Genomic DNA, 20,586 nt, shown 5'->3' on the forward strand with positions numbered 1-20,586 from the left:
TACACTAAACATTATATAAAATACTGACAAGAACTTTTAAAACATGTAAAATCATAATGTAAAAGATGTTCAACTAAACTTGTGTTCAAAAAGCCAATAAAATTATGAACAAACAGTTAAACGACAAACAGAATTAAGAATTATTTAAATTGAATTATAATTAATTCAGAATTAAGCTTGGCTTTCAATCTGATGATGTTGGATATCTGGAGAAACATTTTATCAGTGTTAACGACTGATATATTTAAAGCTATAGCATAAGCCAAATAAAGTAATTATAGTGTTATTTACTTTGTGAATGTTGCTAGTCACTTAGGGCTATTGTTATCAGTAGGCAAGTCATAAATTGATTATAGTAAGTGAATTCTACTGTATATTAGATGCTCTTTAACAATACAAAACAATACTCAGAATTTATAATAATATAATATAAAGTTGGTAAAAATATGTTAAAGTACAAAAATAAAATTATAAAAACTAAAACATAGTATGAAATACATTAAATAAATATATTAAAAATGTTAAGTGAAAATTGCTGCTAAATATTATTGTATAAATGTTTTTACAGATTAATTTGTAAAATTTTGATATAGGGTAGATGTACCAGTTCTGGCCAGAAAACAAATTTAACTGAAAAATATAATCACAAATGAAACAAACTTTTATTGTTAACTCTGTGATTATATTTTTAAGTTAAATTTGTTTTCTGGCCAGAACTGATACACTGGCCAAAACTGGTACATCTACCCTATATGTGCAAAAGATCTAGTTATACTGTAGTTATTTGATATCTATAAGAGAAAGGATCAACCTGAAACATTTAATGCACAAAAGTATTGAGTAGACAACATAAGTTTTGGTGGCAAATACAGAAACTCTTAAATATGTAATGCAGTTGCAATTAGCCATTATAAGTATAGATTTGAACAAAGTATTCAATTTATAAAAGTCTAGTATGGATTATCAGATTTTTACAAATTTCAGCTACATGATTCCAACTCATGTTTGAGCTACATTGAAGGATTTGATGCATGTGGACTTGACCGTTTGTTTAAGAAAAAGTAAATCTTGTATAATTCTTTATGAACTTTCAATAAAAGAAAAGGAACAGCTGATGACCAAACAAGTATGGCAAAATTCACAATAGACTGGATATTAGCAAAGAAACGTGAATGTAATAATATTTTAGAAGAAATCATTTTTAAATTTCACTAAATCTCTTTTATATGTGTAGAAAGTTGTTCTATTATTTTATGAATACATAAGTGAGGATAAGTTTGGAATCAAATTTATCATATTCAATTTTGTTTGTTAATGGAGAAACTTATGAGGAGGTTTGATAAAACCACATTCCATGACTTCTGTTTCTTTAACATTTATTGTAAATTGACTTACGATCAATCCTTCAGTACTTCTAATTACAGGAGAGAGTGCTTGAAATATTAAATCAGATATTTTTATTTGATTTCACATCATATATCATACACAGTGGCTTCTTAACTTGCATGTTTAATAATTAAATGATTATTATTTATTTTTGATTATTCATTTTTATACAAGATAGCAGCGTCACTGCCTATTTTTAGTCCTGATTATGGCTACTATAGATGATATGCTAAATTATTGACCTGTTAGAAGGCTAATTTAATAATTAGATATTAAGTAATTTGTCTAGAGGTGGGTGGTTAAGCCACCATCTCATTTTAATTTTAATAATTATTATAATTTAATGGATTAAAATTTCTGGAAGACAAGAATTGGCCAGGAGTGGGACTCAAATCCAGAATTCCTGCCTACTGTGTTGATGTGATACCTGGATTTCTTCTGTTCTTTTAGAAATTCTAAATTAAAATTAAATTACGATAACATTATTAAAGTAGCCTTTTAATAGCCTAATAATTTAGCAGATCAGACTCTGGTTGTGATTGATTAAAAAAATTTTGGGTTATTCAGTAATACAGGTATACCTTGAGTTACGTCGTTCTCGATTATACGTCGTTTGTCAAAAAAGTATACGGAAAAATAAAAATCAAGTTTAAGTCACTTTATTCGACTTTACATCCGTCCGCCACAATTATTGAAGTCATAATATCACTAGAAAAACATTAAAAGCACATAAAATCATATTAAAATATGTACTGTACATTTACAATAAATGTTAATACAATCATCATAAATCCTAGAGAACAAAACATGAAAACAACTGTTTCTGTGTTGTCATCTTATTTAGCGGTCTTTAAGTGCTCATTATTGGCATTTCTCACGGTAGTTCCAAAATCTACCATTTGGCGTCGTTGTCAGCACCACTCGATATTGGTAAATTTAACATAAATTAGTTTATTTTCTACTATCACCTAAATAGCCCACCAGTGGTCAAGAGGACTCCATCTCTGCTCATTGCGGCGGAGATCAGACCCTAAACACTGGAGTTCGGTTGTGGGTTTGCACCCTGCTCGGATGGGCTGGCAGCTAGGAGTTTTTCTGGGTTTCCTCCTTGCCGATAACACCTGAATAGGGGCAAGCTACCCATCAAAGTCCTCCCAAAGTCTTCTATAAGGCCAACTCTTCTGTTGCCTAGCCATCACCTTCCTGTCTTTCGGAATACAAGCGAATAACAATAAACTTCTCTATGATCTGAATATTGCCTAAATAATTTTAATAACTGTATTCGTTATTTAACCTTAAAAAGTTATTTTATAATGTCTTAGAGAAACCACATTCAAAAATAAAGAGTCCGTGGTGTACTGTAAACATTTACAGTACATTTACAAGTATGTACTGTACGTACATGTATTCGTAAATTTAGATTACTTTTTTCTGTACTTTATTAAAAACTAAAATTTATTTGTTTTTAAGCTTAAAATAGATTCTTATTAACCATGTATTATTAAAAATGCATTTATAAATAAAATACAGAACTGGGAATGGTAATTTGTGGTTTAGCCTATTGACAAGTAAATTCGACTTACGTCGCATCTCCTGGAACCAATTATTGATGTAAGGTGAGGTATACCTGTATATACTGTATATTACTGAATCTAATCTGTTAAATTATTAGGCTGTTAAAAGGCTACTTTAATAATTAAGTAATTTTAATAGTGTTATAGTAATTTAATTTTAATTTAGAATTTCTGAAAGAAAAGAAGAAATCCAGGTATCACATCTATACAGTATGCAGGAATTCTGGATTTGAGTCCCACTCCTGGCTGATTCTTGTCTTCCAGAAATTTTAAATTATATATATATATATATATTTATTTATTTGTTATATCTGTAATTAGCAAGGTCCTAGCCTAATAGTTAATTTGGTTCTATGATTTGATTTTTAGAATAATTTGACTTTTTTGAAAATGTGTTGCAACTGTATTTACAAAAAAGGCACAAGAGGCCAGTGTAATAGCTAGTGTTTTAAAAGTATATAATTTAAAAATTTTTACTTTCAAACTTACTTTTAATTACTTTCAAATAAGGATAGGTTAGCTAGTTTGCGAGTTACTTTGATGTATATATCACATTCTTTTAGTTATTATTTACACTATGCTTTAATCTAAATTGCACGATGATGTAGAATTTAAATGTACTCCTAACATAAATTAAGAAGTCACTATAAATGTTAAACATTCATATATGAATGCTTAACCTGTCTTTCAATTGTTTTTTGTGTGTAATAAATTGTGTTCTGATTGATGTTTCATTTTCTAAATCTTTGACTAATGCCAAAATATGAATTCCGATGATAATTTTTTGATATTGATTTTCAAAGACTGGGAAAAAACAATAAATACTGCAAATTTTAGGAACTCTGCAAGTGGAGTTCCAAAAAAGCATTTTAACCAATTTGCCCTTTTCTGAAGTCACATGGAGGGGGTTATACTCAAATTTTTTAGAGAGAAAATGACTTTTGGATGAATAAATATTTTCTCGGATCTTTTTTGGAGTATTAATATTCAAAGTATTAAAAAAAATGAGTGGTGTGAATAAAAATATAATTAAATAATAAAGTTAATGATATCTGTGTATAATTTTTATTCAGAATTATAGTGAAAAAAACGTAACTATTTAATTTTTATATATATGTATACTAACTGATTTATTGAACAAAAATGCAAGTTGTGTGTTGTAGACAGAAGGCAACTCATTGAGAACAACACCGAGATTCAAAATTTAGATATTTTGCTAATGATAATAATCTAAATATGTTTTCTATTAGCGATGATAGCTATTTAAAAATATATTTGAGGTTGTTAATTTTTACTATTTTTTCCTATTAGTAAAGATTAGTAAATTTTTCAAATTTATTGAATGTTTAATGTGTAAATGATATACACATTTTAAATCTTTCATATATCCACGTAGATATGAATCAATAAATCTTAAATGTATATTTTTATATTTAGCATCTAAGTGATAGACTTTTTTTCTAAAGCAAAATATGTATTCTGGTTTAAAAAAGTAAATTTCTTAAAATAGAAAAAGAATGTGGGATCAAAATTACAGGTATCCCAAAATATCTTATTTTTAACGAAGTGTAATTTTTTAGAAATAATTAATGTGAGTATTAGCTCATAAAGTTATGTTCCACATGAAACTAATTATAGTGTAACCTGTACAAAGAATTATTTATATAATAATTATTTCTTAGCATTTATTAACCCATTTTATAATTTTAATGCATCTTTAGTGATTTGTTGTTGACACGATTCAATAAGTTCCATTCCATACATTTAAAACGTCAAAATTACAAATTAATTCAACATTTGTCTGTAAAGAGGTTGAAAATGTTATAATTGCTTAATTTAATATGTATATATGTAGGTGTAAAATATAACTAGAATATTTTATTATATAATAAATTTTACTATAGCATTTCTTTTACAATTTATGTAAATCCCGATACTTTTGTGATTATTTGGAATGCGATTAAATGGTATCGAGTTGCCGTACATTCTTAGAAAAGCTTAAAAATTGAGTGAAACTATTTTAATATATTGCAAATATAGTAGATAAAAATAGTTGTCCTAGAAAAAATACTTCATGCCAATTAATGTGATTCAGAATAAATTAGAATTTTATACCTGAAAGCTATTCTTTGAATTTAAATTTTAAGCATTTTATTCACTTAAAATAAAAAAATTTAAATTTTTATTTAAAGATTATGTTTAAAGCAAATTATTGAATTTTCTTTGTTAATAGGTTAAGACTTTGAAGCATTACGTGCAATTCCATATTATTGCATGTCTTCTGTATTATTTCCTCAAAATAAACGTAGCAATTATTGTTGTTATCATACTTCTGGTCCAGTAAATTAAACTGTAATTAGATTAAAAGAAGTTAATCCAGATGGTCCAATCACTTATCTATTTATTTATAAACTTTAAAATTTTATACAATTATTAAAAGTCTGACAGAACATGAACATGAAAACACAGCTATTGACAACAGGAAATGTTGTGAAAACATTGCCACTATTTATTACGGTATATGTAATCACTCCCCACTGTAAACGAAGAGGAAAATGTTTAATGGTGCTTCAGTAAATTATTCTGTAGATGATAAACTTAGTTTCACCGTCATGGAAAGATTGGAAGGCAGGTTCAATACATATGTGATAATTATGTTCTGCTCTAATAGTAAATCTTATGAATGCAATTATGTTTATTCTTGTGCTATTAGTCATTCGGCTTTCGTGAAACTTTTTTTTTTTTATATATTGTCCAATGCTAAATTGATGTTAAATAAACTAGTAATGGTTAACATTCAAGCACTTTTAACGTGTTTATTAAAAATGTTGCACTAATTGGTTCAGTGCCATTTCCTCAAAGATTCATTACAAAGGAATACTCTTGATTTTGATAACTGTCATTTTGTAATTATTAAGAATATAATCTACTGACTTGATTAAGGAAAAAAAAGTATGATCATCATAAATGATGATTACATTTGCTATTGGAAATTAGGCCAGTCTGAAAATTTAATGAGTATTCTGTTCTGCTTCTTTTCATTGAGTAATGGAATTTTCTGACTAAATTATCAGATTTATTATGGAGCTTTTCAAAATCTATGTTAATTTTTCGAGCGAACTGCTACGAATATTTAAGTATATGAAAACTTTAAGATGTCTTTTTACTTTGTTATATTTTTAAATAACTTGGAATTACAACAACTGAATGTACTCATGTAGATAAATTGTATAATTTTGCATTATTGTATTATGAAATTAAGTATCAAAACATTAATAATTCTGCCAAAAATTGGAAGTTAATAAAGCAGATTTGGTAGAATTGTTAGTATTTGATATTTAAAATGATATGAATAATTGATTAAATATTAAAGTTTAAGTACTCATATAGAAATGCTGTTTTATTGAACTAGCATGGATAAATTATTCAGTACATAAAAATATGAGTAAATTTAAATAAATATATCATGCAAGCACTTATACAAATAAACATGTCATATATACAAATATAAGTTTTCCATTCATTATTACTTTGGAATATCCTGCAATTAAAATATTAATAAAATCAATGCAATAAAGCTATTTACTTTCTTAATCAATTGATAAATGTCTTTAATAAACACCAGTTTTGTGCAATTTATTAATTTAGGTAAGTTACAAATTAGAAAAATGGATATTTGAATGATTGGTGTTGTTGCATTCAAATTACTGAAATCTCACCTTTAAGAGTCTATTGAAAATAAATATAAACGACAATCAAACCCAATTTATTATTAATAGCCAAGTCTCTAGAAATTAAAATGAATTAAATAACTATTAATAGCGCTAGATTGTTTCCGTGCCATCTGGCCGAAGGTGAAATTACAGTAATTATTGGATTAATTACAGCTTGAGAATACAGTTACCATTTTAAATATCCAAATTTTAAGTCTCTCTGGTAAAATAGTTCATTTTTTAAAAAATTTTTTTAATAATTTCTTAAATTTTAATCTTTCTTTATATATACTCTTTTCACTGCTTGTATTAAGAATCCTTTTTTTTCATCTTGTCATAGATGTGGCTAGACCCACATTGGACAGTAAGATAGTGAGGATCAACATATCTGTCAAATTACTTCTCATCATTTATGGAGATCTTAGTCAAATTCAAACTTCCCAGAGCACTATGATGACACCTTCACTGCACATTTATTTGGCCATTTTATCTTAGTGTTACAAGAAACTTTTATATTATAAGAAACTTTATATATAATAAAGATCATTCTAGTATTCTTATAATACTAGAATGATCTTGTATATTATAAAATGGTGCAATTAAAAAGTTGTTTCTAGACTAGGACTGATTGCCAGTTAAATTATTAGTGTTGTGTCAATAGATTGCATCTGTAGCCATTCCTTTTAACTAGTCGTAATTAAATATTTCCACTTAAAAGCTTTGAAATTGTGATAAAATATCTGAAAACATTCAAATAAGTGGCATTTTTTACTTCTAAAAATAAGTGTATTAAGTAAAGTATCCCTTTAATAAATTCCTATTTTATATTTGCTAAACCAAGTTACTGAATTTTGTTTAAAAACCTGTGTATAATTTAATAAACCAAGAATGATTATAAATGTAGTGTGTGTGATTGTATCTAAATTTTCAAAGACAATGAAAACATAGATGCAATTTTTTAATATATATATGTTAGAAATTGTTTCAAGCTTGAATATAATGTTTGTTTTAAAGTAACATGTATGTAATTCTGGAAAAATTAAAGCCTGAATCAATCAGAGAGTGAGTTTTGGATTTAGATTTGCAGTATTGAAAACATCGTTTGACAATACTATATCTTGATTCTTTCTAATGATAATTTTCCAGTGTTACTAAATTTCAAGTTTAAAATTTTTTATATATTTACTTCGATATAAGAAACTATTTTTAAAATTTACTATTATTAAATTTTAATGTGTTATTTATTTTAAATTTGAAAAGATTTTTAAGCAGTTAATGCAATAATTAATATAAATATTTTGGCATATTATAAGTCAAAATTTGCAAAGGATCGTAATGTCGGATATTTTTACACAAGCTCTCGATCGGTTTCAGGAAGGCGCTCATAAATTTTTCATGCATCTATTTCTGATGTGCATGTTTAAATTCCTTGTTGTAATTATTTAATTTATTACATAATAAGTTAAATTTCCAAGAAATTGTTATATACAGTCTAAGAAAATCATTTTTTTAAAAAAATAAATATTTCTAAACAAACACACCTATTTAACCAGCACTGAAAAACACACCAATAACAACAGAACAAATAGTTAGATATTTATAGATCTGACTTAACCGGTGGCATCATTGATTAAGTTAAAACCTTTGAAAATAGCTTAAGAGTCGTTGACATCGATACCGTTGACTTTCTTTTCAAGAACATAGAAATTATAACTCTAGACTAGTCTTTGTCTTTCTAATTTATATGGCTGTTTGTCTACTTGAGCATCTGTCGAAGTGAACCTGAATTTGTCTATTTCCTCGAAAACACTTCTACTGATACAAACAATAGTACTAATTTATGAAAGAAAATCAAGATGTTTGATAATTTATATTTTAATGTAATATTTGAAACATACTTTTCAAAGATATGTTTGTTTTATTGTATATTTATAATTTAATTTGACAATTCATTATGATTGAAATATTATATATATATATATATAAAATCAATTAAAAGTTTAATCTTTAATAATTATTAATATGGATTTGTATAAGCTTTTGACATGATAAAAAGACCCAAATTTTTTGACATCCTACAAAACAGAAACATACCAAATATTTTACTTCAAAATATATGCAATATTTATGAAAATAATACCATACAACTTAAGTTCAACAATGCCACTTCAGAATATAGAAGAATAAATCAAGGAGTAAGACAAGGATGTCCATTGTCACCAACACTTTTTAACATCTATATAGATGACATAATACATCAATGGAAGGAAGAATATACATTAGGAATTCAGCTTCCAAACAACATAAAATTCAATACCATGCTATTTGCTGATGATCAGGTAGTTATTGCTAACTCTGAAGATAATTTACAGAAAGGTTTATTTACCTTAAATAAAATTTCGAAAGAATACGGCATGAAAATTTCAACTGCTAAAACCAAAGTAATGGCATTTAGAGGCACAGAGCCAATAAGCAGCAAAATCGTAATTGATAATACAACTTTAGTACAAGTTAATAATTTTCTTTATCTAGGATGCAATATTTCTTATGCAAGTGAGAATGACATAAATAATAAGCTCACAAAATTTCTACAAATATTAGGAATAATAAATAATAATCTAAAACCACACCTTCTACAAAAACACTCCAGACTGAAATTATATAAAACTCTGGTTGTTCTGACTCTCCTGTACGGTAGTGAAATCTTGGTTCTAAAGAAGAAAGATATCAAAAGATTATAGGCAGCCGAAATGAGGTTTATGCGTTGAACTGCTGGATATACGCTCCTGGATCATCATTGAAATGAGGATATTTTGGAGGAACTCCACATGAGACCATTAATTGAAAAACACTCCATATATAGAGAAAAATGGCTTCAACATGTATCTTGAATGTCGCCGGGTAGAATACCTCATGCAGTTTTATAGTATCAACCACGAGGACGACGACGACCTGGACGTCCACAAAAACAACTCCTAGATCCTGTCTAGCTGAGACCGAAATGGGTCAAAATGGCCTAAATTTGTGAATGGTGGATGATGATGATGATGATGATGATGGATTTGTAATAGAAGGAATGTAATTTGAATTTTTTAAAATTAATTAATATCAGACAATTTAATGAGAAACTAATTTATGTTTAAAACAATTTTGATTTGGGCATAAAATATAATATTATTTTAGTTTAGTGACTTAATGTATTCCTGATTAAAATATAGAATTAATATGAAAATTTAATGTGAAATTTAGTCTGTTAAACAACACATTTTATGTAATATCCTTATTTAAAGTTGTGTGGAATATGACTGCATTCTTTCTTGTTTTCCACCAATTACAAAGACTTGCATGGTTTTTGGAACACAATTTTATTTCATTTGCTATTCACATTACTTGTGTAGCCTTCCTTGGAATCTTATCCACTATAGTCTTCGTATATTATCCACTAATTCCACACGAGTAGTCTCGTAAAGCAAATAGTAGTGAAATAAAATTGCACTCCGAGAAATCTTGCAAGTTTTTATGATTGATGGAAAAAAGGAAATGACATCACCATATTCCTTTATATTTTGAATAAGGACATTACAGATTGTCCTCATTCATCCTGAATGTTAACATTTTACATAAATAGTAATTAAATACTTAATAACAAATTTTAATCAAATTTGTATATATGCTGGAAAATGGAAGATATTAATTTATATGTAAGAATTCTATACAAAATTCATTTGTTTGATATTTGTAAAATATTGGTTGATATGCGCCTTTTGCAATGTACATTTATGATGTATTATTTTGTTTTTGAATATTGTAAATAAGATTTGTTTTTTGCTTTTGTTTTTTCATTTCTGTTGAGTTTGTTCTGAAGGTCTTGAATTTTTTACTGATTTTTGTTATCATTTTGCACATATCTATATCTTCCTACACTGTCACCTACTATATTTTCTAGAATCTTTTGCATCGATAAGTACCTGCTGCAATTATCACTCGATTGACATGCTCAATAAACATTTTGTCTGGTCATTGTAATGTGTGTCTGAGCCATCATAATCTTGGCATTGTAATCAAGAAAACTTATGTAAGATTTTTGATGTTATAAAATTTGCAATAGAGAGAATTATTTCACTTTATTTTTCTTTTTGTGTAATAAATATTTACAGTCTTAATACTTCTGAGTGTTTAATAATAGCATGCCTTAAATATAATAATAAATTTTTAGTTTGCATTATTTATTGACGACAGATGTGTGCTAACCATGAGTAAAAGTAATCTTAATTCTGTTACTTGTTTTTCAATTTAGTTTAGTTGGAGAAAAATTCAATATGCAAATTAATATTCAAGCACTCTGTACAGTTAAGTGCAAAGTTAAATTTCAGATTTAATGTTAACAGAGATTGTTTATTAAACTGTAAGTTATCTATTGAAAATAGTAGTAACTTCTTGAAAGCGGAAGAGCAATTGAAACAAGAATATTACATTTCTTGAAAAACTTATTGAGTGCTGGTATGTTTATAAAATTGTAACATAGAATTATACAAAATTTATCTGGTTTTTAGTAAATTGTAATTCTCTTGAATGGAGAGATGACTTCATCCCCTTGATACAGTGGTAAAAAGATTCATAATAAACAATTTTTCATTTCATTTGTATTCCTGAGTGTTCTCTAGCAGACAGATACTAAAATTAATAATAAAGAATTCCTTAATATGAAGAATCTTGCAGTCAGTATCTTCAAGAATTTTTTATGATTGCTTAATTAATTATGTAGTCAGATATTTATATGAGAATATGATTTGATCTTTTCCTCTTGGAAAAATAAATTCTTTCAAGTCTCAACTTGTACAGAAATCTGTCAAAACAATCATTAAATTAACATTTTTAAATATCTCTAGAAGGTTATTAAGGATTTTAATTCTAAGAATTCAGCCATTATGGACTTTAATATAAAGATATAATTGATTAGTGTGGGATGTATATGAATGCTTTTATTAAAATAATAATCTATTAGAGTTTGCATTACTAATGTACTATTGAAAAGTGGTTAAATGTATGTTGTTTCAATATAAATGATAAAGATTTATAGCACATTATAATTTAAATAGAGGTTAGAATCTAGAGGTCAGGACTACTAATCAGTGAGTTAAATGGGTCAGTGTGTCAAAGTCTACATTCATTTAAAATTTATAAATTAATGGTAAAAATTGAGACTAGAAATAGTTGATGGAGGCCCATAATTTGCTAAATTAACATCATAAAAGATGTAGATGAAAATTGTGATAAATGAGCTAAATTTTCCTCAATTTTTATACTTTAAAATGATGATTTCATATTTATAAATATATGGAGATGTATGATCACCTTTCTTCTACTGTTATGTATCTTGTATGCTTATTTCTCATAGGATAGAAAATTTTGCATCAGGATTTTAGACATTTGTGCAGTTATCTACAGAGAATTGTTTTTAGGAAGATTAACAAGAATTTTTATTATTGTGGACTTAATATTGTAGTTTGGGTGTGGTTGGAAAGAGCATGTTTTTATTTCTTTATAGTTAAGTTCTGCCTGTCAATCAAAACCAAAGAGATTTATTATTATTATTGATTATATCTCCATTTATTCTTAAATCATTTCCAGTTTTAAAGCTTATCTTGGTTTGAGTATCTGATCAAATAATTCCTTTACAGAGACAGAGTGATTAAACTGTTTTTCTTAGTTTTATGATGAAATGTTAACAGTAAATTAAGTTCTTTGTCTTTTTTAGCTTTGTAATTATTTATACATTGCAATTATTATATGATAGTGTAAAATATTTGCAAAAGAACTTTGAAGTCGTTGTGTATTTGGATGTGAAATGCCTATTTAATGGTTTAAACTATCATTAAGTTTGCTTGCTTAATGCTGATTACAATTATTGTACACTGCTTATATTTTGCATGTTTAAAAAATTTGTTGTTCATTCCAAATAGTGTTGCTTGATGAGATCTGAGGTCATAGTTTGTTTATTAATTTACAAACAGTGGGATTTATAACTTTGCTTCAATTCTGAAATGAAAATTATGTGAATAAAGAATTTAACACCATATTCTTATGCATTTTCAGATACCACAAAAAATTTAGCTGCCCTGAAGGTAACACACCTTTAAAGCAATTCTCTCCTTGACAATCCCACTGCATATCAATAGTAATTTTGTTTCATATCTAGGTTTAGGCAGTTGCATTGCCTGTCAATTGGTAAAATGAATTCCTCATCACAAAATATATATTTAATTGTGAAATATTTGACAGTATATTATTAGCACGACGAGGTGAACAACACTCATGATGAAACATGTTTTAATGCTCGGACGTACGACTCCGGTTCAAGTTGGAAACGTTACTGCCCACTGCCAGATATTTTAAGAAGATACACGGGAACTTGACCCGTGTCACTGTCTTTATAGCAAATACAATGCTTTTAAAATAACTCGACGAGGTGTGACTCACCTCGGTGAACTTACTCAAGGTTATTGTTTTTTAAGTAGACAATTTAAGTTATTCTTGTTTGTTTACAATAATCAATCAGAAATTTATCACTTTTCCTGTTTCATGCATGCAAATTTATACTGATAGGATCAAGACAGATGTCCTGCTTAAAACAATAGTAATCTTTCGTGTATTATAAAATGTGAATAGCCATTAGGAGCACGACGGAATGAATTATTTGTTGAGATGCTTTGTTGTAAAAGCACCCCAGCAAATAAATTTGTTTCTTAACAGTGTGCCAAGTTGAATTTATTACATATCTGAGTGCTTATTTATATAAGTGACAATTATATTGTTATTTAATATAAAATGTTTTATTATTTTAAAAGATTGAGCATAAATTTGAGAAAAATCCTGAAAAATTGCTAAGAAAAGCTTGAAAATGTCAATTCTTGATTAGCCAAAATGATTTTTTTCAGAAATATTCTTGAATTTAACTTATAGAAATGAATTTTTGTTGATCCTAAATTGTCAGTTTATTTTTAAGGATAATTAATTAAATACCAAATGTTGGCAAATATAATCCCTTATACCTTTATCTTATATAAGAATTGATAAAGAAAATTTAAAATTAGTTACTAATTTAGCACAGACAAGAGACACTATAATTATTAACTCAAGAAGATTTTCAGTTATCCGAGTTTGTGGCACAATTGCCTTCCTTCAGGCCAAATTTCAATAGTTAAATTATCTTTTAATTGCTGATTATTTCCAGGCCATGTTAAACTTAACTAAAGCATAAATCAGTTATAAAATTAAGAGTCTGTTAAATTTTGTTGTTTATAATTGGTTTTGAGTACTTGTTAAACATTTTTACTATAAAAACCATAGTTTTTCCATTATCTTACAGTAAAAATGACAATAAACTTGCTTTACAATAACACAAGGATAAATTTATATGATTTATTTAAAAATATTAGATACAACAAAAGGATGTAATTATTTATTTATTTCCATTTTTTTTCTATTATCAGCTCGGAGCATAAGCCATAGGCATAAAAGAAAAACTTAGTGCAGGGGTTTAATCTCTATCCTTCATATTTTGTAGCAAAGTGAAAACTTATTTTTAGAATTTTTTTAGCAAATGTAGGTAATGAGGACAAGTATAAATGAAAGGTAATGCCAAGATTGCCTTTAAGAGAGGATCCATTAATAGATTACTAGCAATATTAATGTAAAATAGATAAGGTTTCTATAGAAACATCCAAAAACATGCTAATAAAAAATTAATTTTTATTGTACTTATGTTCTATTTTTGTTTCTAATAATGAATTAGAAGAAGTTGAGTTGTTTTTCTAAAATTTATTATAAAGATTCTGTATTTTATCCATTAAGCTATTATTTTTCATGTAAATATGTGAGACTAGTTCGTCGTGGCCATAAATTTTGGTAAGTTTATTTGTGAGAAATAATGACAACTTAGAGACGAATACAGTCATTTTTTTGATTTGAGAAATGCATTTTAATACTTAGAATAGATTTTTTTGCTTTCAAGAACCTTTAATTAATTGCTCTTTGATAGCTAGTCTGAGGCTGTCTTAGTTGATTATAAACATTCATGATTATCCACACATCACTGATGTTTATAACAAATCTTTGATTTTTTACTGTGTGGTTTTTTTATGAGTTTGTAGAGGATATTTAAATAAATTACATTAATTCATAATATAAATTCTTTTGGCACTTTATTTTGTGTGAAAACTGTAAAATTTACTTATGAAATATTGTTTAATATCTTCTTTAATAATTGTGGCAATTTATGTTAGATTAGGCAGACAAATTTTGGATCCACCTCGGCTCAGAAACTAATGTAACGTCCCACTGCCTACGTCGCAAGATCTATATTCTTAATTAGAAAGTCTTGCAATTATTCTTTTACCATAATAAGTTCCATCTCTAATAAGGTAGCAAAATGAGGTGAAGGTAAATGCATTGGGAAGCAAGGACTTTCTCAATGTTATCAATTTATTAGCCGCAAGTGACTCGAATGATATGATGATTAATTGTTGAATGTTTGATATGTAATGAAGTAGAATATTAAATTTGAATAAATGCCCTTATTTGTAATAGGATAGTCCATCATTCACATTTCATATATTCTATATGTTTTCAATGTTAATATTTTTGCATTTTTTAGTACATTTTATAGACATATTTATTAATTAGTTAAATTATTTACATTCTGTTAACGACTTTAAGGAGATTTTTTTTTTTTTGGTAAATTGCACCAAATGATGATTTTTCCAAATGTATTTTGTAGATCATTAAATTTGTTTGGCATCATCTAATAATAAAATAATCTGCCATATTATTGGGCTACGATAAGTCTAATTTAATAATTAAATATAATTTTACTAGAGGTAAGCAGTTAGGCTACCATCCCTAATAATGTTAATAAATTTAATTTTAATTTAGAATTTCTGGAAGAAAAGACTTAAACCTGCAACTCCTGCTTTCTATGCAGATGGGTTACCAATTATGCTATCCGGACCTCCATCCAATCTTTGTTTTCGACACTATTAGGTATAATCATACCGATTACTTGCGGCACCGATCCGGAATGACTTAGTGACCACTGCACCATGGCTCTTGGTTGTCTAATGCTTTCACCTCGGCATGTTATATATATATATATATACATACATACATACATACATATAACAATAATCCATAAACCGTATTTTGAAGTAATGTCAAACAATTGCAGATTGTTTGGTATTATTGGGCTGTAATAAGAGTAATATGGCAAATCATTTGGCATTGCTTAATAATAATATAAAAATCAGGTATATGAATGTTTATATTAGAACACATACATGAATCAGATAAAAATTATTATTATTTTTCTTCCCTGTTGAGTTTTTAAAGGTAATTACACTTTGAGTCACTGCCTAATTGTTGTTTATATGCAAATCTTTCCATGTTAATTTCTGTACTTCCTCTTTGCAACTTATTTCCTTAATATTGATTTATTAATAGAAAAAATTACAGGTCTTAAAAAACTTCTTTTCCTTTTTTGTGATGTAATTTTTCCTTTCTTTCCCTTGTAATCTCAATTTATGCAATGGTTAATATATTGCAAAGAATAGTCATTATTTTAAACATGTTTGATTGATAAACTGGTAATACATTTTTATTAATTACATAATTTACATGTTTAAGATTTGTTATGGAAAAAACCTGTTGTATGAGAGAAAATTAAAATTTTATAGAGTTATTACTACTTAAATAACTTGGTTTTTAGTAAAGTAATAATTTATCATTTATATGCATTTATTGCACATGTTTGATTGTGCATGTATTACTCCATTTAATACTAATCAAATGAGCATTATTATTTCTATTTCTTAATTTCAATAATTGAAATATGATTTAGCTAAGCTTTCTTTCTATAAACCTGCTTCATCCATCATTCATCTCTGCTAGACAACTTGAAATCAGAAGCTTGAAACTTTGCAATTCTTAAAAGATATAATTTTACTTTCATATCAAAACATTCTGTATCTGCATTTTATGGTAGTTTCTAGTATTAAACTATGACATAAATATGTCATACTATGACTTACTGCCTCTTGTATGGAAAGATATGGTTGAAGTGTGTAAAACATATCATAATTTGATTGTTGTTCAATCCAGTTTATAATTTTTAAAATTTTCAGGCTCACATGAGGTTTCCTCCAGATTATCCTTATTCTCCACCTACCATTCGGTTTTTGACTAAAGTATGGCACCCTAATGTTTACGAGGTAGGGATGTTCTTTGTTGTTGTTATTCTTATTATCAAATGCAATAAAATTTCAATAATTTACTTTTTTTAGAATGGAGACTTGTGTATTTCAATCTTGCATCCTCCTGTAGACGATCCTCAGAGTGGAGAATTACCTTGTGAACGTTGGAATCCTACACAGAATGTAAGGTAAGTTTGTACTATCATTTCAATTGATTTGCATGTATATACTGTAATTTTAAGTTAAATTTTTCTAATACAAATGTGGATTGGGATTCTAAATGGTGATTTTAATTTGTCTTTGATGAGATTGTGACCATATTTCTGTTAAAATATTTTATTTAGAACAATTCTGTTGAGCGTAATATCGCTACTGAACGAACCAAACACATTTTCGCCTGCCAATGTCGACGCATCTGTAATGTATCGTCGATGGAAAGAATCCAGAGGAAAAGATAAGGAATATGAAAATATCATTAGGTAAGATTATGTTGTTGCCACTTTTCACAAAGGAAAGTTTCCATTCCACACAATCTTTTTTGTACTAATTGTGCAACAGGAAGCAAGTACTGGCTAGCCGAATGGAAGCGGAAAAAGACAACGTGGTGGTACCCACGACCATCGAAGAGTACTGCATTAAACACAGCGCCAAGCCTTCTGAAACCGAGACCGACATGACGGACTTCTATGACGATGACTACGGTGATGACATGGATGATAACGACGAAGAGGAAGAAGAGGAGTATAATGATGACAATGAAGATTCGGGAAACGGTGAATCATGATGAATTAGTGATATACAATAGCTATATTTTGCCGAACAGTCAAAGATAAAAAGACAAAAAAAATTTAAAAAATAAAAAAACTTCAATGACAATGAGAACTGACCCAGCCAAAACTTTTTTTTCTTAGCTGGGTACTTAGAGGTGTATGGGAAGATACAGGTGACATTTAAAAACAAAAAAAATAACAAAAAAATAACATATATGGAAATGATTTCTGCTGGATTCTGTACACTTCACGCTATATTACTGAAGTTTGGAAGGTATGCTTACGTAAGTGATTTTTTGAATGGTGAATTACTTTTTGTAAATTATTTTTGATTTTTTTTTCCTGGTGCAAAAGTGAGATTTTACTTACAGCATAGCTTCCTTTATTTTTGTTTTTTTCCCCTCACCCCTTCCTCTTCCTTTTGGAAGATCTTATCAATTTATTCTACTAGTTTCGTCATTTTTTTTGACTCTCTACATCATTTTTTTGATTGTAGGAAAATGTTTGTCTAATAGATTTCTTTTCAATATTGATCAGTTTGTCCGAGTCTAGTTATTGTATTACATCCCCAAAAGTCCGTTTCTTGTATTTTATCCCCTTTTTTCTTCTCCTTTTGTGTGCTGAAACAAATTATGTAATGCAGAATATGAAATAAACTTATGTATAGTATTATTCCTAGTTAATTATATCAGGAAGTAAATAGTAAATCAGTTCCTCTCAAATTTTTAATTATTATTTCACCAAAACGTGTTGTTGCCGGCTTTAATAAGCAACAATTGAGTTTACTTTTAACATTTTTCAAAATATTTATGCCTCACGCTGAATTTAGTTGTCTGATTTGTCAGGCCATAACTTGACGAAGTATGTAGATCTAGAGGAATTCAGACTAAAGGTAGATAATTAAGTCACCACCATCTTAATACAATATTCTGGAAAAAACAAAAAAAGATTGATCTGGAGTGGACTCTAACCTGCAACTCTCACTTTCCGTGAAGTTGCATTGCCAATTATGTCAGCTAGATCTCCGTTCGATCTTTGCTTCCACACAAATTAATTTGGAAGATGACTGTAGTACACATGCATCCAACTTATGGCCCGATGAATCAGGCATTATCATTTAGTTTAGAATTCTGGCTTGGTTTAATGTGTAATTAATTTTTATTTGAAACTTTTTTAGTTTAATTTTATATATTATAAGGCCTCGGAACAGATCACTATTCTCAATAATTTTAATAAATTTTGCAAAGTTAACCTGTAATTGAAGAAGATAACTCATTAGAAAGAATGGTAAATATACAGGCGATTTTTCTCTCAATTTTTTTTTTTTAAGAGAGACATGCCGTATATCTCCTAATAAACGTCTCCTGCATTTAATTACCAAATTGGCTGACCAACCCGGCATTTATTAGGCTATGGTTATGTTCTACAAGAAATAAAGAAACTGAGAATCGAACAGATCAAATTATACAGATGTAGCAAAGGATAATTAACAACCCCTTTCACTAATTTTTGTTAACTGACTCAGATTCGATGCAATCAAATAAAACCAGAAATCAAAAATTTCCGGTTTTGCCAGAGACTGTAGTCTATTTGAGTCTTTGCTTAAGGATGCATTTATGCAAAAACAAACTTTTCAGACCAGAATTCGTAATCACGACACCATTTGTGCAGAAATTAGAAATGAATTTGTTGCACAAACATGCAAGAAATGGACACAAACATCTAGACCCTATGCGAGCATTGGTTCTAAATTATGCCACTGTGGCAAACAGCACCAATAGCTAGATCTCTGTGGTATTTTCTTCTCATAATTACAAATTATGGTTGCTTTATTTAATTATCATATTAACATAATTACTATTAGTTAATAATGAATATAAGTTATTGTCCTTTGAGAATGTTTTCGTTTGTTTAAACTAAATTATAATGTCAAATGAAACCAAATGTTATTTTACATTTATGGGTTTTAACTTGACTCCTTACAAATAATATATCATTGTGGCACCAAATTTTATTTCAGTCACTATTTAGTCAGTTTATCCTTGCCAGGAGTTACACTTCTGACTAATTTTGAAGTCATTTTCTGTTCCGAGGCCTGTATTACGATTGCAAGTGCGGTAGATAATTCAACTAGCTGTGTAAATTATGTAATTTTGAGTTGTTTTTGTCTTTTTAATTTTAAGTTCCTGTTAAGTTTCTCAGCCAAGAGAATGACATTTTTTTGTTATGATATCAATATGTAGATAATTAAGACATTGCATAGTGATGTTTCCTTGACATTTGCAACAATTAGCAACAATTTTAAATGTTACATTAACTGTTCTAAGCAGGGAATAAATATTAAAAAAAATCACTTTTCCATTTCACATTTGAACTAGCTGTTACAGTATTTTCAATAGAGGAATTGATCTTGTCACTTCTTCCCACTTGACTGTGTTCTTGTCATCAAGCTAAACTAATTTTTGAGATTTTTGGGCGAGTTGAGAAAATGTAATTCTGATGACAAACACATTAGAATTGCTTCATGTTGTGCCGAAAGAATCCACTTCCAAGACCGGTGACATTTTGTCAGAGACTGGACACCTTGCAAACAGTAAAGCATGTTTGAGAAGAACATATTCTACTATTTTATTTGATCATTTCATAATTTTTTAAAACTGGATATCAATGCTTAAAAAAGTCTAAAACTAAAGAAAGAAGAGAGCTGAAGCTAACACAAAACATAAATTAATATAAAAATATTTTGTGTGTTTAAGACAATTTGCTGGTGTTTATCCTATTTTCTTCTCTTAATGCCAATGATAATTTGAAGAGAATTTGAAACTGGTATTCATATATTCTTGATTGTGTTTTTTTAATTAAAAGGAATAAACTTATTTCAATATTTATTTTTTAC

General features: G+C 27.9%; 1 protein-coding gene across 1 annotated transcript in view; it reads left to right on the plus strand.

The window, feature by feature from the left end:
- Positions 1-18,362, plus strand: part of LOC136971888 (ubiquitin-conjugating enzyme E2 R2) — a 30,219-nt gene extending 11,857 nt beyond the window's left edge. Inside the window, exons 2-5 of the mRNA XM_067266416.1 lie at positions 16,852-16,938; positions 17,011-17,108; positions 17,265-17,399; positions 17,479-18,362. Of these exons, the coding sequence (XP_067122517.1) occupies positions 16,852-16,938; positions 17,011-17,108; positions 17,265-17,399; positions 17,479-17,704 (546 nt within the window). The 3' untranslated portion in view covers positions 17,705-18,362. The remainder of the gene's footprint in view (positions 1-16,851; positions 16,939-17,010; positions 17,109-17,264; positions 17,400-17,478) is intronic.
- The last annotated feature ends 2,224 nt before the right edge of the window (positions 18,363-20,586 follow it).

Source organism: Centruroides vittatus, unplaced genomic scaffold (assembly GCF_030686945.1).
Source record: "Centruroides vittatus isolate TY-2023 unplaced genomic scaffold, ASM3068694v2 contig_273, whole genome shotgun sequence".
NCBI lineage: Eukaryota > Metazoa > Arthropoda > Arachnida > Scorpiones > Buthidae > Centruroides > Centruroides vittatus.